Source organism: Ammospiza caudacuta, chromosome 3 (genome assembly GCF_027887145.1).
Source record: "Ammospiza caudacuta isolate bAmmCau1 chromosome 3, bAmmCau1.pri, whole genome shotgun sequence".
NCBI lineage: Eukaryota > Metazoa > Chordata > Aves > Passeriformes > Passerellidae > Ammospiza > Ammospiza caudacuta.
In genome coordinates this window covers 21,527,731-21,548,996 of record NC_080595.1, presented here as the reverse complement: position 1 = coordinate 21,548,996, position 21,266 = coordinate 21,527,731, and the positions used below count along the sequence as shown (strand labels likewise).

The 21,266-nt window shown below is 38.1% G+C and overlaps 1 protein-coding gene across 2 annotated transcripts in view; it reads left to right on the top strand.

Moving 5' to 3' along the window:
• The window catches only part of DISP1 (dispatched RND transporter family member 1), an 89,967-nt gene extending 76,312 nt beyond the window's left edge, over positions 1-13,655 (top strand). For both annotated transcript variants that reach the window (XM_058802205.1, XM_058802206.1), the window contains 5 exons: positions 1,544-1,667; positions 2,645-2,772; positions 3,227-3,324; positions 5,394-5,491; positions 9,969-13,655. In XM_058802205.1, the coding sequence (XP_058658188.1) occupies positions 1,544-1,667; positions 2,645-2,772; positions 3,227-3,324; positions 5,394-5,491; positions 9,969-13,616 (4,096 nt within the window). In that variant the 3' untranslated portion in view covers positions 13,617-13,655. The remainder of the gene's footprint in view (positions 1-1,543; positions 1,668-2,644; positions 2,773-3,226; positions 3,325-5,393; positions 5,492-9,968) is intronic.
• Positions 13,656-21,266: the final 7,611 nt, after the last annotated feature.

Here is a 21,266-nt window from a genome sequence, read left to right as displayed (position 1 = left end):
ACCTACGCCTACTTCTGCATTCCTATGGTTCTACTTTTGATACTTTTCACATATTCTCAGGATATATTCAGGAATAATCTCTACTCCCTCTCCTCATGTTGCAGCAAGGTCACTGCTGACCTTTCGTTTCAGCTTGCTGACTGCTGACTTTCTTCCTTCAGCTTAACCAGCGGCATTATGTCAGTATGGCCTTTCTCAGCTAACCAATTATTAATAAATCTCTCCACACATTTAGTCCTATAAATAGGAAAATTCTGTTAGGTCATTTACTTCCCTTCTGCTTTGTACAATTGCTCATTTGGCAAGCTGCCCCTTTGTGATTGACTTTAATGAAAATTTTGACTTCAGACTACTTTTCAGGCTTTTGCTAATTAGCTTCTTGTGTGAGCATGTCAGAATTATTCCATGTTTACTTAATGGGAAATGGAGAAACACCCAGTGCTTTGGATTTCTTTGCTCCTCAAAGCTGTACTTAGACCCCTAGAGGTGCCTATTTCCACATGCTACGGAAAAACAGGAATAAGCTTGCATATGCCATTGATTTTGCAGTCAGAGCTCTGGGAACCCACTGGGAACCTGGAGTGGGGAGATGAACAATCCCTCCCTTCTTAGCAGCAGGACAGAAAATTTCGGTGAAGCTGATAATTGTATTGTCATTAATTAACAAGTTGCTCTTAAAACTGAAAAAGAGCCATAATAGAAATAAGTAAAGGAGCTCTCTGCAGTAAACTTTCATGTTATGCTGCTTGAAGTTGAGGAGGAAATATGAGTGAAGATCTTGATCAATATTTAATGTTTACAGAGACCATTTGTATAGAAGGATTCATAGCCTGTAATTACTTTTCTAATGCCTTTATGGGACTTCATATACTCTCTTTGCTCCCAGTATTAAACAGTGTTGCTTTTGAAACATTAACTCTATGAATTCAATTCTTTATTGTAAGAAAAATCATTTAGAAATGAAGATTTATTGATTTCTCCTAATTTTCTGAACATTTCTCTTGAATTAACAAAAATACAAATATTTTACAAAAATAATGAAAATTAGGTTTGCATATAACAATTCTGCCACTCATAAAATTTAGAATGAACTAGGTGTTAAAATCCAAGGATGGATGTTATGCTGTAAGACTAGACACTTAATGTTAGTTTATATATCATCTTGCCAACCCCTTGCATGTTTGAACTATAACAGATTTCATGAATCACGAGTATGTAGGGTTTGAATTTTTTTTTTGACTATTTTTAAAATAGAGGAAGTGTTTTCTTTGGGTTCTACTTTAAAACAGATCTTTTTCTTTCTTAGATATTTTTCTTAAAATGCTTAAGTTTTGAAAAGATCCCAAATAGTGACATTTTCTCTCACTACATTTTTGACAAATTGTCTTTTTCTAGTGGCTTGCAATCATGGATAAACTTGCATTTTTTGTCCAAATCCTGGGGAAAAATAATAGTCTGATCTGAAAAGCTCTTGAGAGAAGTATAGATGAGTTCTGTGTGCAGCTTTTGTTGCTGTAGCACCTTTCCTGCTCCTCTCCCATAGCTACGCTGCGCTCATCGCCGACTGGCCTGTGGTGGTCCTGGGCATGTGCACTGTGCTCATAGTGGTGTGTGCACTCGTGGGAATATTAGTTCCAGATCTTCCAGATTTCTCTGATCCACTGCTGGTAAGTCAATTCCCATCAGTTGTCCTGTCAAATAAGTATTTTTCGTTTGCTATGTTCCATTGGAATCAGTAAACAGCAAATGCAAGTACAGCAATTGATACAGTATGAAATCTTGACATTGGAGCTGCAAATGATAATACAAAGCTGCAGTTGCCATCAAAGAATATTACCCACTAGTTTCCATGCCCTCTGCATTTTGCTAAGATCATGTGTCCTTCAAGAGAACTGCTTCAGCTTGAATAATATAAATTCATCCCAGTTTTAGATGTACAGCACAGACCATACGTTCTAAATCAGGTTTCAAAGAATGAAGGCCAGGATCTGTTAAAGGAGAGGATATTCTAAGTCCCTTCTGAGGATAGTGATAGTCATATTGAAAGGATAGAAGTTCTTTTTATCAGATTTATTAAATATTGCACTAATTTTTTACTTTTTATGAGTTGTCTTAAGCATGAGTAGCTTTCAGGATTTTTTTAATTGAAAATAAGGCATTTAATCATTATCCTCAAATAAAAATAAACTGTTCCTGTAAGTTATTGGTATTTATAGTGTAGAATGTGTATCTGTACAAATCCATATGTAATTAATATTTCTGGAAAAGAGCCAAGTTGTTAAAATTGTTTCAAAGTCACTTTCAAAATTATTTAAATATTTGCCTTATTCTTAATTAAGAGTGATAATTGAGATACAGAAGAGTACTTTGTAGAATGCCTTTCCTCTGAAAACCAAGTGTTGAACATTGGATGGACTAAATCATCTCAGGGAGAGCAGTAGGATGGGCAAGAATTCTTAATCCCTTGTCACTCTCAACAATCAGTCATTATTTTGTCATAAAGCATTTTACTTCTAAAAGTAAATGCCTGGAGTAATTATGCTTCATAGTGAAAGCTATCCATCATTTTGATCGTGTTTCCACTCTCCTGTTTGAACTGAAGTATGAAAAGCATTAGTGGAATTGTGTGCTTCTCTCCCCTTAGGGCTTTGAACCCAGAGGGACAGCCATAGGACAGAAACTGGTCACATGGAACAACATGGTGAAAAACACAGGGTACAAAGCAACACTTGCAAACTACCCTTTCAAATATGCAGATGAGCAAGCTAAAAGGTAAGACTTTATAATAAAAAAGTAAATTTTGTTTTATTGGTGGTTTTGTACTTATTGGTGGTTTTGTACTATATCATGCTTTCACTGGTACGCTCTGAAGTTAAAATATATACTGCCACTGATTTCAATAAATACAGAATCTAATATTCTACTGTATTTAAGGCCTTTCATACCAGGCTAGATATTTCCCACTGCAAGCTTTTTTAAAAAAAATATATAATTGTACTTTTCTCTATGGATATTTTTGGTACTGGACTCAATGTCCTTTCATTTGAAGTCTCTTAATTTAAAGAAAAAAAAAATTATTGTTTCTGGTTTTGTATCCCAAAATCACATTGCTAAAAATATGTTTTCTCAGGTGTAAGAGCTGTTAAAACTCTGTGACTTGTTTGGATGGTGCTTCTTTTAATGATTTCTTTGCTAAGGTAAAGTGAAACCCTTTGTTCTGGTTTAGTCATCAAGATGACAGATGGTCAGATGATCACTATGAAAGAGAGAAGAGGCAAGCAGACTGGAACTTCCACAAGGATACCTTTTTCTGTGATATTCCAAGTAAGTGGAGAAATGATACAAGGAGAGCTAAAAACTTCTGACAGTTCAGAGTTTTCTGAACTCTTCTCTATATTGTATGCTATATTAGGTAGATTTTTTAAACTTAATATATAAACACAATAAATACCTTCTTTCGCCATGCAGAAATCTTGGTAAAATTGGACCGAAATGTTTCAAAGTCGCTTTCAGAATTATTTAAAGATTTGCCTTATTGGTTCTATTCTACTGGCTCTTTCTCAGAAAAAACTGTATTTACTTGAAGTGCTTCCTTGAAGTGTTTCCATTTCCTGTAAGGAATTTTATTAGTTCTTGATAGTACTGAACATTGTAAAATCAGTGTTTTGTGTGTGGCTAGAGATGTAGTTCTTAATTCACATTTGGGAAGAAGTTATGTTTTGTCCATGCCATTAACTTAATTCTAAAAAACCTAAAATCAAAATACTTTTCCTGTGTATCCACCAATTATATTTTGGACAGAATGTAGGGGTTTATGTATGGAAAAAAAAATTGGCACAAAAAAACCCAATGAAGAAAACATCCCCCTCAAAGAAACAGAAATAAAAATAAAATGTCCCCACCTTAAAGCACTGTAGGCTATGAAGCTGACTAAGTTAAACTAGAGGACAAAAAAGACAAAGTCTTTTGACTTTTTACAAGGCACACTGCAGAACTTTGATAAGTCCTGGTCTGGCAGAGAGATGTAGATCATGCCTCTATTCATAGAAGGACCTGAGCTCTTTTGTGGCTACTTCCACATGTGAGGACTGATAACTGAGCACAGAAACACAATGGTGAAATTATTTGTGTAGATTACTTGGTCTAAGAGAGCAATGACCAGGGAAAACTGGGGTGAAGAACAGATTTATTCTTTTTTTTTCAATTGCAGTATAGTCTTACGTCTAAGTGAGAGGATGGGAGCAAAGTCATCATTTCTGCTCCTGTGAACAGAACCAAATTAGCATATCATGAGTGAGGGACAGAAAATGTACTTGGTACTCTGCTGAGCATTCTTGAAGCAGAATTGACTCCTCTTATCCAGGCTGCTGTTCTGCACAGTCTCACTCTCTTCCTTTCCTCTGCTGTTTCTGCGTAGTCTCAGTTTGTGACAGTCATGAAGGAATTGCATTTGTCTCGGAAAATTTGCCAGTCCATTATGTAAAGAAAACAGTTGATTTCCTCTTGACACACTTTTGTCATTCCTGGTATCTTTCTTTGTCTGCTCCAGGACCTCTAGATTTCAGTTCCCTTGATCATAAAGCATTGTTGGAGATCATGAAGCACTGCCCCTGAGTCTTTTCATTGCAGCCTTGTGGAAGGCAAAAATTCTGCAGCTTCACAGCAGTGGGGAAAATTCAGCCTTTTGGGTTTTTGGAATACTTTATTAGTGTGATCATGTTTCTTAACCCAGAGTACCATACTGTGTTAGGCAGATGTGTATATTTGTGTTTGTGTATTTGTTTCCCTTGTGAGCTCTGCAGACAGATCTCATTGCCACTAAGTAATTATTTGCTTTCCTAAATCTGTCTTCTGATAAATGTGATTTAATTTGTAATTTAAGCTCCATGTTTCTAAACTGTAGAATTCTTGAAAATGGCCTCAAGGATATCACAATTTCCATTGCAGTCATTTGCTTCTAAAGCAAAAACATTCTTGTAGAAACAGCTTTATAATTATTATTTATATTCCCAAATGACATACTAAATCAGCCTTTGATTACTGTTATCAGTGTACTGCCATTATACTGTGCCAAGAATTTAATAGTTTGCTGATTAGATCTTCTGGTTTTTGTTTGTCATATTTCAGAAGATAGTTTGCTTAAATAGAAGTCTGTAGAGCTTCTGAGTGGTGTGTGGTATTGCAGATGCCATATTTACTGTAAGCACCTTAAGGAAATGGAAACTTTCACGTGGAGTGAGTCTTACAGATAAACAGCTCATATTGAAAAGGAGGTGAATTCCCATGACTTAATGAAGATTTCCCATGTGCCATTTGAATGGTGGGATTTTGCCTCAGCCTTTGATACCAGGCCCACCCAAACAATCAGTAAAAACCCCCTTCTGTAATTTCAGGTGATCGCTATTCACGAGTGGTATTTACATCAACAGAAGGAGAGAATTTATGGAATTTGAATGCAATTAAGTCAATGTGCAATGTAGACAACTTGAGGGTAAGTCAATTTGGCATTTGTTTCACTTGCAAATACAGAGCATACATTTGAAACTTTGGTTTGCTGCCCACTGCCATCCAGTAGCATATGAGAAGACTTTATGTGTTTCAACTTCTGTCAAATGATCAGTGAATATGTATGTATATGCAGTTAAAAAACAACTTTCAGTTTGTAGATCAGGTTATATATTGGGGAATTTCTTTGAGTTTTCTACTAATAGCATCCAGAATTGGGTAGAATAGGGTTGCTTCAGGAAAGAATTATCTTAACTTTTACTTTGTGTTTCCTTATAAAATATTATTCTATGGAGTTTTGTTCTTGGGTCCCAGCAAATAATTGATTTTTCTTGTGTTTTCACCTCCAGGTGAACTAACTATAATCTCGTAATATATGCTTTTTTCTCTGACACCCAGTGAATCACTCAAATTTGTTTTTGTTAGTTTAGAATAGTCTGTTAAATGGACTGCAAAGGAACTTAGGTAAAATAGCTAGATATACTAATTTTCATTTAAACTTTATTTTATCTGTAAAATGTAAGCTTGTCACTTGCTGGAGCAAACTCCTTTGAACTGAGTAACAATGAACTTTTGGTTCACATACTGATGACTTTGCATGGAAATGAAGCAATATGTTTTTCATCTGTTAATACTGAACAAATTATTTCTACTTTGCTCTTCTCCAAAACAAAAATAATCATAGACAATTTAATTCATATTTCTCATTTATTTAATAGGAAATATTTTCATTATTGGATTGATCATTGCCTATTAGACAACTGTATTAATTTAGCAAATTCCCAAACTGTTTTCTCTACAACAGCCATCATTTGCTGGCTTAAAATGTTGATCTGTAGTGGTACTTTGTATAATGAATCTCCCTTGTCAGTCTGCTCACAGGCATTTTGTCCTGGTTGGGTCCTTTGGTGGAAGTGAGTTTTGTCCTCACATGCTTGTTAAATGTTCCTTATTTCCCCATCAGAGATGATTGCACTGACAGGATGGCTCATGTGGTTTTATCCCTTTTTTCTTGCAATCAGAACGAGCCAGATGAGCAAGAGTACGGGATCTAAAGCAGCCCAGCTCAGTTTTGAATGAGCTGAGCTAGGGAGTCATCACATCACCAGTTCAATCAGGAGATGCAGGGGAGAATAACCTTTAACAAGGGTAAAAATTGAGGCTGATTGAGGGAGGAGATGCTAATCTGTGCATTTACTGTAGACAGGTTCAGTTGCACAGGCAGCTGATGCAGGTAAATCCCAGGTAGTGCAGATCGTTGCAAAGCAATGCACTCTGAATTAAAAAACATTATTCTGTTTAACAGAAGATAGTTAATTATCTCTGAAGAGAATCTCTCTAATGATTGCATTACTACCGAGAATTGTTTCTTTTGTTCCTCCCAATCTGCTCACTTTGATAAAAATGTATTATATCAAAAACGGCTATACCTTCTGAGGGAAGGATGAAACTACTTTACTACAACAAACAAGGCCCATAAAACCAGCTCTTCCTTTGAAATAAGAGCACTTCAGAAAATTAAATGTTTTGATGCATCATCTACACCCACAACTGTGTAGATATTTATAAAAAATTTTGTTGTAAATAATGACCTTGCAGATCTTTATTTGTAAATTACTTAGGAATAAAGTAATTTAACACCTCGGCTGAGCAGAACAACAGTGCATCATGGTAGCAGCATTGATTTTTAGCTAGTTGGTATGGAAAAATGAGTATGGTTAGGTTTTGGTATTTTTGCTGGTCTGTGCATATAAATTTATTTTAAAAATTAGATACTCAGAACTCAGAAAGGGATGAAGTTTTTTTCATAGTTTCTTTTTAAATGCTTGTTGCTTATGAAAAACATTTTTAATTATTTGAACACTTTCTGGCAATTTTTAAGTACATCTGACACTTCTTAGAACTCACAAAGCGCTGTGATTATGTCCCACCTTTAAATGCTAAGTTCTGCTAGCAGCCAGTCCCTAGGGAGGCAGAGGATGCTGACTTGCACTGCAGTCATAACAAAAAAATCTATGACTTTGGTGACCTTCTGGTCTTACAGACTCATTTCTGGCTGTAGTTATTTTTGGTTTTGACCTCATGCTTGTTCAGGGCCACAGTTCTGTTAAATTAAGTGGAAAATCTTTCTGTATTCAAAGACAGGAAAATCAGGCACTGCTTCCTGGAAGTGCAAACCTTTGAATTTATGTATTTTTCTGATGATAAGCAGGATATCAGCACCAACTAATATTGGCTTTAGTATGGGACTAACAGCATGTCCTCTATGTATTAATTGTATTCCCATCTGCTTGTAACTACTTTAACTATAGGCTTTACTGACATTTAGGGGCTCTACCCTGCAGCAGTTCAGCATATGCAAGTCGTATAATCATCATGGAAACTTTATATACAAAATAGTTATAGGAAGTGTTCTATTTTTTTTACTTCTTGGATAAGAAGAGCTTTTTTTTCACCCATTAATCGCAGAATGTTTTCCCTATAAACTATAAACAGTTATTTTATAAACTTTAATGACTATATATTCTGTCTTAAGACTGCTTCCCCACAGCAGTGGATTTGTGATTCTCTGTCACTGCAGAGAGCCATTTGAGCAGATCTGCCCACAGATGTTTGCAGGTTGTGCAGTTTCATTTCCTTACTTGTTCCAAAGTAAATTGAAGTGGTGCCAGTGACAGAGCAGGTCTGGAAACACCAGAATGACCTTTCCAGTTCCTTTGGATCACCAACAAAGCCCAATGCTACAATCTATTAACATTTAACGTAGTATTTTAATGAACTATCAGGAGCTAAATTTTGTATTTTACTTTCTAATTTCCAGCTACCACCTCATGTTACTTTATCTTTGCCAGCAGTTACTTTGCCAGTGAATGTTTATGGCCTGCAGCAAGTGTAGAACAGTGTATAAACGTCATTGTCCCATCTTGAACCTGAATACATAGAGAAGACAATCAATCCTTTCCTCCCAGTTTGCTTATTACATCCTCATAGGACTAACCTGGAGATGTGCCATGAAAAACACAGATATGCTATTCCAGTGCTTCCTTTCATTTAGTTGATTGTTCAGTTTTTCCTGAGTTTGCATATGTGAGAGTTTTTATCTGGAAACAATCAAATTTGAATTATCCTGGGTTTTTGGAATGCCAATTTGTTATTATTCAGAAACTGGTTGACAAAATTTGGTCCATATTAAAGCTTTTATAACTGCTGAGAGAATTCCCAAGTGTATTTTTCGGTCTGCATTACGAAGGATTGCTAATAATAAGCCTGAGCAATTTTGCTGAAGAAAAAAAAAAGAAAAAAGAGGCTAAGTGGTTTCTTTCAGATCACTTAAATTTAAAGCATACATGGACAACTGTTTCAGGATACACTCCTATAAAATCTGAAGAACATGGCTTTATTTATGTGACTGTATTAATATGTGTAATATTCAGTGTAACTTGATCAAAACATAACTTTGACATGTATCTTAACTATTTGAAGGGCTAATTCTACTTTGTCACATATAACAGAAGTTCTGGTTTTGGAGACTTTTATTCCTTGTGCTCTTCAAAGACTGAGTTTTTTCATCTTGAGAGAATTTCCCTGATCTAACCTTGTTAGAGTTTCATTTCTGGTTTATAGTTACTTTCAGTTTGTGTAGAAGTGTCTTGAGGTGATTTAGCTAAGTCGTGCTCTTACTGTCTTCAGCTAAATCTGGAGTATTGTGGAAGTGAAAGAAAAATATCCCCATAAGGGATTAAGACTCCCTTGTTTGAGGAGTATCTTTAACCAGAATGTGCCGTGCACTGTGCGTGCAGTGTTCAGAGGCGTGACCTGTTGTTTTGGGGTGCTTCATGACAGTGGAATTACCTTGTGCTTTGGAAAACCTGCATGACTCAGGGACATGCAGTGCCTGGGTGGCAGGCAGAGCTGTTTGGGGACAGTGCCTGCCAGATGTACAAGAGCTGAAAGAGATTAATAAAATCAGGGTTGTAGAAGAGAGATCAGGTGATGGAAGTTATGGTAAAACTGTCACATCTTTCCTTTCAGGATGGTAAGTCCTTGCCTCTCCTAGGAACTTCAGGATATGATTACAAGCAGAATGAAACTTCACTGATGTATGGCTGATTGTGTATTCTCAGGAGTATAGCATGAGATAATAGAAGAGAGTTAACAGTCCTCAGACTGGAAAGAAACAAAACATTTCAGTGGATCTTCAAATAATACTCTTTAACACTTTTGCCAATTCTGTGCCACTGTGAAAAGTCTGTATACTGGCTGGTTTAGTCTGCTGCATGTAAGAGGATACTGATCAAAAGCAGTGTATGTGGAAATAAGAATTTAATATGTTAACGCCAAATATTAACATAAACTGAAGTTTCATAATTTAAAGTAATTTTTTGGGTTGGGTTTTTTTTTTGGGTTACTGAATGTTTCAGACTGTTACTTTAAATTGGATTTGTCTCCCTGTCTTTATACAGATCAGATCCCATTCCCAGTTTGGTGATCTCTGCCAGAGAGCCACTGCTGCTTCATGCTGTCCCAGCTGGACACTGGGCAACTATATTGCTATTCTGAACAACAGGTCATCATGTCAGAAAATTGTTGAACGGGATGTCTCTCACACCCTAAAGCTGCTTCGCACTTGTGCCAAATACTACTACAATGGAACCCTGGGGCCAGACTGCTGGGACATGAATGCCAAAAGGAAGGACCAACTCAAGTGTACAAACGTGCCTCGAAAATGTACCAAGTACAATGCTGTTTACCAGATCCTTCACTATCTAGTGGACAAGGATTTCCTAAGCCCAAAGACAGCTGACTATGTATTACCAGCTTTAAAATACAGCATGCTCTTCTCTCCCACTGAGAAAGGGGAAAGCATGATGAGTATTTACCTAGATAACTTTGAGAACTGGAATGCTTCTGATGGTGTAACAACCATCACAGGGATTGAGTTCGGAATAAAACATAGATTGTTTCAAGATTATCTGTTGATGGATACTGTGTATCCTGCCATAGCCATTGTAATTGTCCTGTTAGTTATGTGTGTGTACACCAAGTCCATGTTTATCACACTAATGACTATGTTTGCAATAATTAGTTCCTTGATTATTTCTTATTTTCTCTATCGGGTAGTGTTTAATTTTGAGTTCTTCCCATTCATGAATCTCACGGCATTGATTATCCTCGTTGGGATTGGAGCAGATGATGCTTTTGTCTTATGTGATGTTTGGAACTACACAAAGTTTGATAAACCTCATGCTGGCACCTCTGAGACAGTGAGCATCACATTGCAACACGCTGCTCTTTCCATGTTTGTCACAAGTTTTACAACTGCTGCTGCCTTCTATGCTAATTATGTCAGCAATATTACAGCAATCAGGTGTTTTGGTGTTTATGCTGGCACTGCCATTCTGGTTAATTATGTTTTGATGGTTACGTGGCTGCCTGCTGTAGTTGTATTACATGAACGATACCTTGTCACTATTTTCAGTTGCTTTAAGAAACCTCAGCGGAGGGTATGCAACAACAAAAACTGCTGGACAGTGTTGTGCCAAATGTTCCACAAGATTATTTTTGCAGTCTCAGAAGCATCCAGGATATTTTTTGAGAAAGTTTTGCCATGCATTGTTATCAAATTTCGGTATATTTGGCTTTTCTGGTTCCTTGCCTTAACAATTGGTGGAGCATATATCGTGTGTATAAATCCAAAGATGAAACTGCCATCATTGGAGCTCTCAGAGTTTCAGGTGTTTAGGTCTTCTCACCCATTTGAACGATACGATGCCGAATACAAAAAACTTTTTATGTTTGAACGTGTCCACCACGGAGAAGAGCTCCACATGCCGATTACCGTAATCTGGGGTGTCACACCTGAGGATAATGGTGACCCTTTAAACCCTAAAAGCAAAGGAGAGCTGCAGCTAGATACCAGTTTTAATATTGCTAGCCCAGCTTCGCAGGTTTGGATTTTACGTTTCTGTCAAAAGTTAAGAAATCAAACCTTTTTTTATCAGACAGAAGAACAAGACTTCACAAGCTGCTTCATTGAAACATTTAAGCAATGGATGGAGAATCAAGACTGTGATGAGCCATCTCTTTACCCCTGCTGCAGCCACTGGACCTTTCCATACAAACAAGAAGTTTTTGAATTATGTATCAAGAGAGCTATAATGGAGCTAGAAAGAAGCACAGGGTACCATTTAGATAGCAAAACCCCAGGGCCTCGCTTTGACCTTAATGATACCATCAGGGCAGTGGTGTTAGAATTCCAAAGCACCTACCTCTTCACACTGGCTTATGAGCAAATGCATCAGTTCTACAAAGAGGTGGACTCATGGATTTCAAGTGAGCTTAGTTCTGCTCCTGATGGTCTTAGCAATGGCTGGTTTGTGAGTAACCTTGAATTTTATGATCTTCAGGACAGTCTTTCTGATGGTACTCTGATTGCCATGGGCCTTTCAGTTGCCGTTGCATTTAGCGTAATGCTTCTTACAACTTGGAACATAGTCATAAGCCTTTATGCAATCATTTCAATAGCTGGAACTATTTTTGTCACAGTGGGTTCTCTGGTTCTTCTTGGGTGGGAGCTGAATGTGTTGGAATCTGTCACAATCTCAGTGGCTGTTGGCTTGTCAGTGGACTTTGCTGTTCATTATGGAGTGGCTTATCGCTTGGCCCCTGACCCCGACCGAGAGGGGAAGGTAATTTTTTCTTTAAGCCGTATGGGTTCTGCTATTGCAATGGCTGCCTTGACTACATTTGTAGCTGGGGCAATGATGATGCCCTCAACAGTGTTGGCATACACTCAGCTTGGCACTTTCATGATGCTTATAATGTGCATTAGTTGGGCTTTCGCAACATTCTTTTTCCAGTGTATGTGCCGATGCCTTGGGCCCCAGGGCACTTGTGGCCAGATCCCACTACCAAAAAAACTGCGGTGTAATGCCTTCTCTCAGGCCTTTTCAGGTGCCCAAGGGGGCAGAAGTCAAAACAAATCTCATCCTGTTAGCAAGTACCAGATGGACTCCAGAAGCCAAAAACCAGAAATGGAGCACGAGCACTATGAGCTTGAACCTCTGGCGTCACAAACTGGAATCTGTAACCCTGCAGAGAAAGTGACATATGAAGAAACTCATATCTGCTCAGAGCTTTTCAGCAGCAGGCCCCAAAACTCATCTGTGCCTGTGCATCCAGCATATAATAGTGAAGTGAGTAAAGGCATCAGAAACATTGCTAATTCATCTATGCTCCAGACCTCCATTGACCAACACACCATATGCCCAATTTTCTCTCAGAACCGGCAGTGTAGCTGTCCTGATACGTATAAGCAGGTGACAGTGAAGTGGAGTCCACACTCCTGTCAGCAGTTAAGTGACACCTTCTGTTACCAGTGTTCTCCCTCCCCAGGGACTGTGCAGATCCAAAGCTCTGTAGTTCCTATAAATGCTTTACAGCAAGCTGCCGAGGGTTACGTTCATCCAGTCCAGCATATCCTGCACTGCGGCTGCCTTCAGGGAAGGCTCAAAAGAACGATGACACAAAACTCTCTGCCTAAAAATTTTTTCCTCCAGTCTGTGCAACAGTTCCAGGCACATCAGAGAATAAACAGGACTGATACACATGCTCATCAAAACCCAGAAGAAAACATAAGAACTGTTCCAAAGGTGATGAGCTCCTCACAGTTCCTCTGCCGAAACGCGGCACCTCTAATAGTGCGTTGCTCTGAATGTGAGAACAGCATCCAAAATAACCTAAAGGGATTCTGTCAGCAGACAGGTAAGTGTGATGAAAAGGGTGGTACAGAAGCAAACAGGGTGGAAAGCAAGAAAGCCTCTCTGGCAAAGCAGAAAAAGAAAGCTGACAGCAAGATAGATCAGTGTTCTTTGCAGAATGACAGAGTTTTGAAAGCAGAACACAAAAATGATAAAAATCACCTGCTGGCCAAGTCAGGGAGAGAGGCTCGCTCCGAGGGTTGCCATGAAAGTTCACACTGTTGTGGCAAGGCAATTGCAGTAAAGTGCAATTCTGTTGACTGTCAAATGCCAAACATCGAAGCCAATGTGCCTCCTATGTTAATGCGCCCAGAACTTTCCAATGAAAGTTTGTTAATAAAAACACTATAATAAACCTTTAATTTGGCAATCCTGCGTCTTTCTTTTAAAAGTAAGTTAAAAGCACTAGAAAGTCCTGAATAAATATGAAATATAATTTGCCTTTTGGAATGAAAAATGTATTTTATAGAACAATAACATTTATACATTTCATAAAGCCATTACATGTAGTAAAACCTGATGTTGTCCAGAATGTTTTTTTGCTATAACTCATAAGGTGGATTATGCTTCATGTAGATTTTGTTCCAGGACATTAGTGCTTGATTTCTCCTTATAAACCATCTCAAGAAATAAAGCATTACAAAGAAACTCTCCCTTTTCTGAAGCCAGGGCTTGTGAGATCAATAACATTAGGGGCAGACTGAGATTGCACATTTCCTGAGTACATCATTTACCTTTATTCTTCTGCTGCCTTGGCAGGCTTCTGCACACTTTGAAGCAGCAGCAGAACTGTATCTGTGTTCTTTCAGAATTGTTTGACAGACCAGCTCTGCAGGGTAGCCTGTTAGGGGAATATTTTTAACTATTTATCCTAACAAAATCTAAAGAAAAGCTCCTTGAGGTCTACAACATTTACACTGCCTGTGTTGCATTTCTATATACATAGTGCGGTAAAACATTTTAAACTGCCTTTCTGGCAGTTACTGTATAGACTTTACCATTACATACCAGAGAATACAGGTGGAAACAGTAGTCAGTGAACATTATTGACTTTTCAGTGATCACAACAAAACTACAGTTTATGCAGCTGACAGATTTATGTGAAATCAGGACTTGTAAAATTGGACATGAAGTGCCTTGCAATACTGAACTTTTTCCCACAGAGTTAATCTACTGTGGAGAAAGGCGTAGTTAATGCACAGGCTCTAGACTTACTTCCAACAGTAAGTATCAGATTAAGTCAACTCAAAAGGCTCAGAAACATAAATTTAAATATTGTGTTCTGAGTGTTCTATCTGGAGAAGTTCCCAGATGAATATTTTGTAAATACTGAACTAAACCATGTAACCAAGATGTTGGATTTCAGATGTTGCATCTGTGTAAGACTAAGCAGGGTTTAGTAACATGATAGCTATGGGTAATCATAGGAATACTTGCTGGTCTTATCACTCCAGGAGCGTGGATTTGAGAGCTGGAACGGGTACCATGTCATAATTTCTGAGTATCTTAATGACAAATCTCCATTTCATTGCTTGGTTATGCTGGTGATGTGGATTTATGAGACACAGAAGATAGATTTCATGGGCTGATGTGATATCAAGTACTTGGTGTGTAATGAATCACTGGAAGAAAAGCCTGGATAATCCTGTCCTAGTGTACATGTTGGAGGCATGCAGAAGGTTCATATCATGCAACAAACCACTTACATTTGGCTGGGAGTAGTGATGTTAGTGCTTGTATGTCCCAGTGACTGGAAGAGGTTGAAATCTACAGAAAAACCTAAATTAGTTTTACATAGTTTAAGAGTATCATTGTTTCTTAGTTATAAAATCAAACTCAGTTTTAGTTACCTTGGAACTTGTCACTCAGTTTAGAGCCTGATTCTTTAGCCTGTAACGAGAGTTTTCTGTGCCCTACAGACACCACTAATTAAAACCTAACACTTGTAGTGCTAGCAATCTAAAGAAATTTAAGGGAATAAGAAATAAACTGGACTGTTGCTGTTGTCCAGCTTTTTTTCTGCCCACCACACCTGCTTGAGTGTAGTTTGTCAGACCTTGTCAAAGCAGCATGTAATGCTTACTACAGTGCCTGTCACATGAGCTGTCATTCACAGCTTTGAGACATGGGCCTTTGGGGAGGTCCCTAGCCAATGTGTCTACAGAACAGAGAACTTTGTCATCTGATGAGCTCAAAATGAGATTTTTCCCTAAGCCAGTTTTCCATCCTGCATTCTGAGTAAGGAAACCACCTTTGATTGCTTGTATTAATAACTTTTTGAAACGGTGATGTAGTGATAGAGATTATTGTTATGTTTCCATAGTGATTTTATATGTTCTGAAAGGCTGATACAGTGAGAAAAATGGGGCAGATAAAGAGTTCTGGTGTAATGCACTCTTAGGAAAGATTAAAATGAACTAATGTGCTTGGCTAGTGAGCTGGATCACTGCTATATCTGCCTTTTGTTGTTGCAGTAGTATTAATCAAGTTATAATAAGCAGGTAAGCTCAGCTCCATGAGCAGCCTCTGGCCTGGCTGACAAAAGCTCACAGCCAATGGGAGCTTTCCTAGGATGCAGGCATCCTACTGGTTCAGAGTCTGGAGACACAGATATAGACCAATGACCTGTCCCAGCCTGGGAGTTTGGAAGGGGATAAAAAAGTGCAAGACACAAAAAAATGATGTTGTTGTCTGATGACCAAAAGGGAGTTTATCTTGTGTTACGTATCAGACATACGGACATCATGGATGCTTCTTAGTATTTTGTGACTTTGCCATTTCCTCCCTGCAAACTGCTTTGTCTTTTCCAAATCAGTTAGCTGGACAAGGAGCAATCACTGGCCTAGATAAGTTTGGTAGTTATGGATGTAGCACAGTGTGTGTGTGTGCTGCATCTGTGTCAATTCAGGTGTAGACTATAAACCCAAGCCAGTGCAACTCCTGGCTTGGGTTTTAGAGCCTACACCTGAATTGAAGAATGGAAGAGAATAGGAATTGGTTCCAGTGACAGATGAAGGTAGATGAGGGTATGCATTACTCCCTAGAAAATCCAGGAGAGAAATGAATAAATGCTAATAATAAAGTTTTTACAGGCTACTGGGAGCAACCAAGGACAGGTTCTGTTCCACTCCAGGAAATTTTAACAAGAACCATTACATCCTGCTGAAATATCTCTCAAAGACTTGCCAGTGATGGCCAAGTCCCAAGGGAAGCTGATTATGTTAAAATACTGGAATTTCCATTAACTAATTTCCTGTTACTGAGGTCCTGCCTTGCTTTGGGGTTGCATGGGGATGTGGATGTGTGCACACCACACAGATTATTCAAGGAAGGAAAGAAACTTTATGTGAGAAGACAGTGGTCTCTTTGTGGGTCTTAAGTTGCTGGTATGCTTTCTTCAGGAATAAAGACTACAAGCTAGAATCTTCCCAAGAGTGGGGCTTGTATCTGAGACCAACTCACTCAAATTTGCAGGGGGGAAAAAATTGTATTTAACATAATGTAATATATATCTTAGTTATCTGTATTGTCCTTGAGATCTGTGTTTTTCAGGTCATAATCACATTTATAGTTTAACAAAAAAGATTTTAAAAATTACAGTAAGTTCTTTAAAATATTAAACCTGGCTCAATATAAAATCACTAGAAATGCAGCTACCTCATACAAAGGACTGGAGGCTATGTAGGTAGCTGATAAAGTAACATAAAGGAGTTTTAAATTACTGTTTCATTGTGTTTTTAAAGAAAATTAAAACCCATCTTTTTACAATCACCCATAGTCACTTTAATTTGATCTTTTTGAACTGATGTGGGAGAATTGCTTTGAAGTGCTTTGAATTAGGAATACCACTCATAATGCCAGATGGAGTCCTGGCAGTTAGTCTGAGAGAGCTCTAAAAATACAGGTTGATGAATGACAAAAATTTTAGCGCTGTAAGAAATGTCAAATTTGATAAAATTTGCATTTATTTTATTTATACAAAAGATGTTATACTACTTAATACAGGTAGTAGATGGGTGATGCAGGCCAGAATCACACTGGCTTCATTGAATTGGACCTTAAATTTTTTCCACATGCTGGCAAGGTGTATTAAATTTTACTTCTGCCAATAACACCTGAAGTGCCTCTACATGCAGCATTTGATTTATGATGGTGAGCTGAGGTACACCATCCTACTAAGTGTTGCATATTCCCACAGTGCAAAACAAGGCTTGCCTTTGCAATAAAAAGCAATAATGGAGAAGTTATAGTCTGGAAGAAAGGCGAGAGCTTATCCAAGTTCATAACAAATATCTGCAGACTCATGAATTTGGATCCGGTGACACCATTGCAGAGTTACTCTCACTTTAACTGTGTTATCCTTTGACTATTTATTCACTCACTTTATCAGAAAAAATCTCAGAGGTCTGCAGAGCCTGTGACATAGATCATGCACAGCTTAGAGTGGCCGCAGATTTTAGGTAGTACTGTCTGAATACTAAGTAGTCTGAAACCAAGGACTCTTGACTTTGCTGTTTCCCTTTATTTGGCAGCCTGTATTCCAAGAGTTTTTCCTAAGATCCCCACCTCAGAAAGTTGCATGGAGTCATGTGTTTCCTGGAGACACATAATTTGGGGTATTTTGGTGCACCTGAAATGTATTAAAGGTAATATGTCCAGCTGGGTTTTGGATTCCATTATTTTAAGTTTTGGTCAATGTCACTTTACCTGCAAATGGATAGACATATTCCAGAGGAGTGGCTGCTTGTTGCTTTTATTTAAATTCTGTTAGTTAGAAATGTATGTTGAGTCTAGTTCCCAAGATGTTAATTTAAAGCTAATGCCTATATGTCTTAAAAGCAGCAGGATAGCGCTTGCTCTCTTGCTGAGAGCTGGCCTCAATTGGTGGCAGTGTTCAAAGTTGAACTCTTCCAGCAGCGAGTCTTTAGAGCATGATGGATGGCTTTGCTTTGAGGCCTAAACAAACTTTCTTAAACCCTTGTAAAGCCTTAACCAAAATTGTCTGTAGATTAATCTTAATGGCAATTCTAGAAACGTTTCTCTGTGGCTTAGGAAAGGAGCAGATCATTCATGGCTGACTAGTTAGTTATTCTTTCTTTCTTACAGTGCCCTGATCCTTGGAAAACAGTGTGACTAAAATACACACTCAGTATTGGCAGGCCCTTAAAAATTTGACCTAAGCCATGTCTTCTGTGTAAATAATATTTTTACAATATTATTCAGTAATTGGAAGTGTTTAAATGGTAGGATTTATGATGTACTGAAGTTTACTGAGTTTATGTGTATTTGAAGTAATTTTCAGGACAAGAGAAGGATAGGTGAGGACAGCTTGTCTGACAAGGTGGCACTTCTGGTTGTCTGCTCTTACTCAATCCTCAGAGCAGGTCACTGGTGTCACCTGGCTGTGGTGGCAGCATTCAGGAGCTGACAGAGGAGCAGACAGGTATCTGCAGTGTGGTGGGGAGCAGAGGGGCAGCAACTGCAGCAGCCTCCTCTTCTTCCCCTCCCTCGCTGGTAAAGTTCTCCACTTGGTAATAAAATCCCCTTCAGTGTGTTGTGTCTTGGAGCAATAATTCATCTCTTGTTTTAGTGGTATAAATCAGAGGTAAGTTAATTGGAGTTATTTGAGCTGGGTTAGCATAAGAGAGGTATCACAACTGCTGAGTTATTGGCTCTCGTAAAAAGTCCAGAAGTGTTTGGCCCAAAATCCACTTTTGAGTAGATATGTTTATGTGCAAATGCAGAACCCATCGAAGTTCTTACAGTCCAGGTAAAAACAAACAGAAATTGGCAACTGAAGACATGTGAATCTCTGAAAAGATTTGACAGCACAGAAAAGCAGATTTAGCACTGTTGGAGTCATCCTGCAGTACAAAATTAGATACTCTCCTTCACTTTTTCTTACAAAAATAGTCTGTTTTTATATATATATATATATATATATATATATATATATATATATATATATATTTAAATCTGTATTTTTAAAACCTATGTTTTAAATATGTCTTCTATAATATATGATAGTATTGTCCCAAAATTTTACAAGTGGCTTGGCTGAACACCATTTTTTCCCTAAAAAATGTTATTTTCAATCTGATGGAACTTGAACTCATGACAGTCACATCAGCAAGGTTGTGCAAGTCTATTATTCACCTTTTTCTCTACTCTGTGTTCTTAGTTAGGGTTCTGTCTCAACTGACCCTGAAATTTTGAGCCTTTCTTAGGTGCCCCGAGGGCTTGCTTTGTTTCCTGACATAGTACTGAATCTGTTAAGAGCCAAATGTAGCTTGTTCTGTCATTAGTGTACATTAAAGTAATTTCCCTGTATCCCATGGGTTCATGTAGCAGGCCTTCTCTCCTTTTGTTGTTGTCTTTTGTCTCGAGCTCCTGAAGTACAGCTTCTGTAGTGGTGTAGAATAATCTCTTTGAGCCTTTCTTATTAGAGAAGCTTTATTTACATTTGTGGAGTATAATGTATCAGCTTTTTAAGACTTCGCAGCAGTATTGCACTATAAAATAGGGCAGAAATAGAGAGGGCTGTGTTGCACTGAAACTCGCTTGAATACATGGAGCAGTAGGTAGTTCCATTACATGGAGGTGTTTTATTTTGCATAGCACTAAAAGAGTATAATCCTCACAAAGACAGGCATTATAAGTCTTGTAACATAAATGACAGATAATAACTTACTCTCACCTTTTGTGTAGCATAACCTTCACACAAAGAAACTTAAAAGAAGTAATTCAGGAAGTATTAAGCAAAACAACATAAAATTGAAAAGTGCTTAGATTACAATGGCGTGCCAGGAGGTAAACTGCTGCTTTTTCAGTTCTAAACCACCTTGCTTAATATGTCCCAGGTGAACATCATGCTGTTTTTCAATGAGAATTCAAAAAACTTTCCTCTGATAACTCTAGACAGTATTACTTTCCAGAGATGTTTGAGTATGCAAAATAAAAGGACTGGGGAAAAATTCCTTACCAAAATAAGGTGCTGTAATGAAACTATCATGCAAGAGTTAATCTGGCTTTTTCATCATTTGCAGTTGAGAATTATTATGGAACTTGAACTAATGCATTTTGCCTGCAAGGTACTCAACCCTGTACACAAGAATTTGAGACAGCTCAGTAGGTGCACTGGCTAACTTAGATAACCTTCAATTATCATAGAGCAGGGGAGAGAGAGAGAATCCCAAATCCTTACTTGTATTTAAATACTCTTGTACACTACACAGAGGGATGAAATGTATTGAAAATATGTTTAAAATACAATATTTGAGATGATAGTAACTTTTATGATTTCAGAGTTATAAGCATGAAACAGAGTTACAAATAATAGCATGTATAATGTGATTGATTAGGGAATGGAAAGTTCTGTGCATTTGAAAACACCAGTATTTGAAAAGGGAGCATTCAAAGAACCTGCAGTAAATCAAAGAATCACTTAGGTTGAAAAGACCTTTATGATTATTGAGTCCAAGTGTTAACCCAGCACTGCCAAGCCACCACTAAACCATGTCTCCAAGTGCCACATCTACGTGTCTTTTAGATACCTCCAGGGATGGTGGCTCAACCACTTCCCCAGACAGCCTGTTCCAGTGCTTTACAACCCCTTCTGTGAAAAAAAAAATCCTAATATCCAGCCTAAACCTTCTGTGGTGCAACTTGAGGCCATTTCCTCCTGTCCTATTATTTGTTACCTGGGACAAGAGACCAACCCCTGGCTGCAAGCTCCTTTCAGGTAGTTGTAGAGAATGAAGAGGTCTCCCTGAACCTCTTTTTCTTCAGGCTAAACACCCCCAGCACCCTCAGCTGCTCCTCACAGAATTTGTGCTCCAGACCCTTCACCAGCTCCATAGCCCTTCTCTGGACACACTCCAGCCCCTCAATGTCCTCTGTGTAATGAGAGGCCCAGAACTGGATGAAGCATTTGAGGATTCACTCCTCCCATCCAGATCACTGATAAAGTGATCGCTAACATTAAACAGGGTTGGCCTCTGA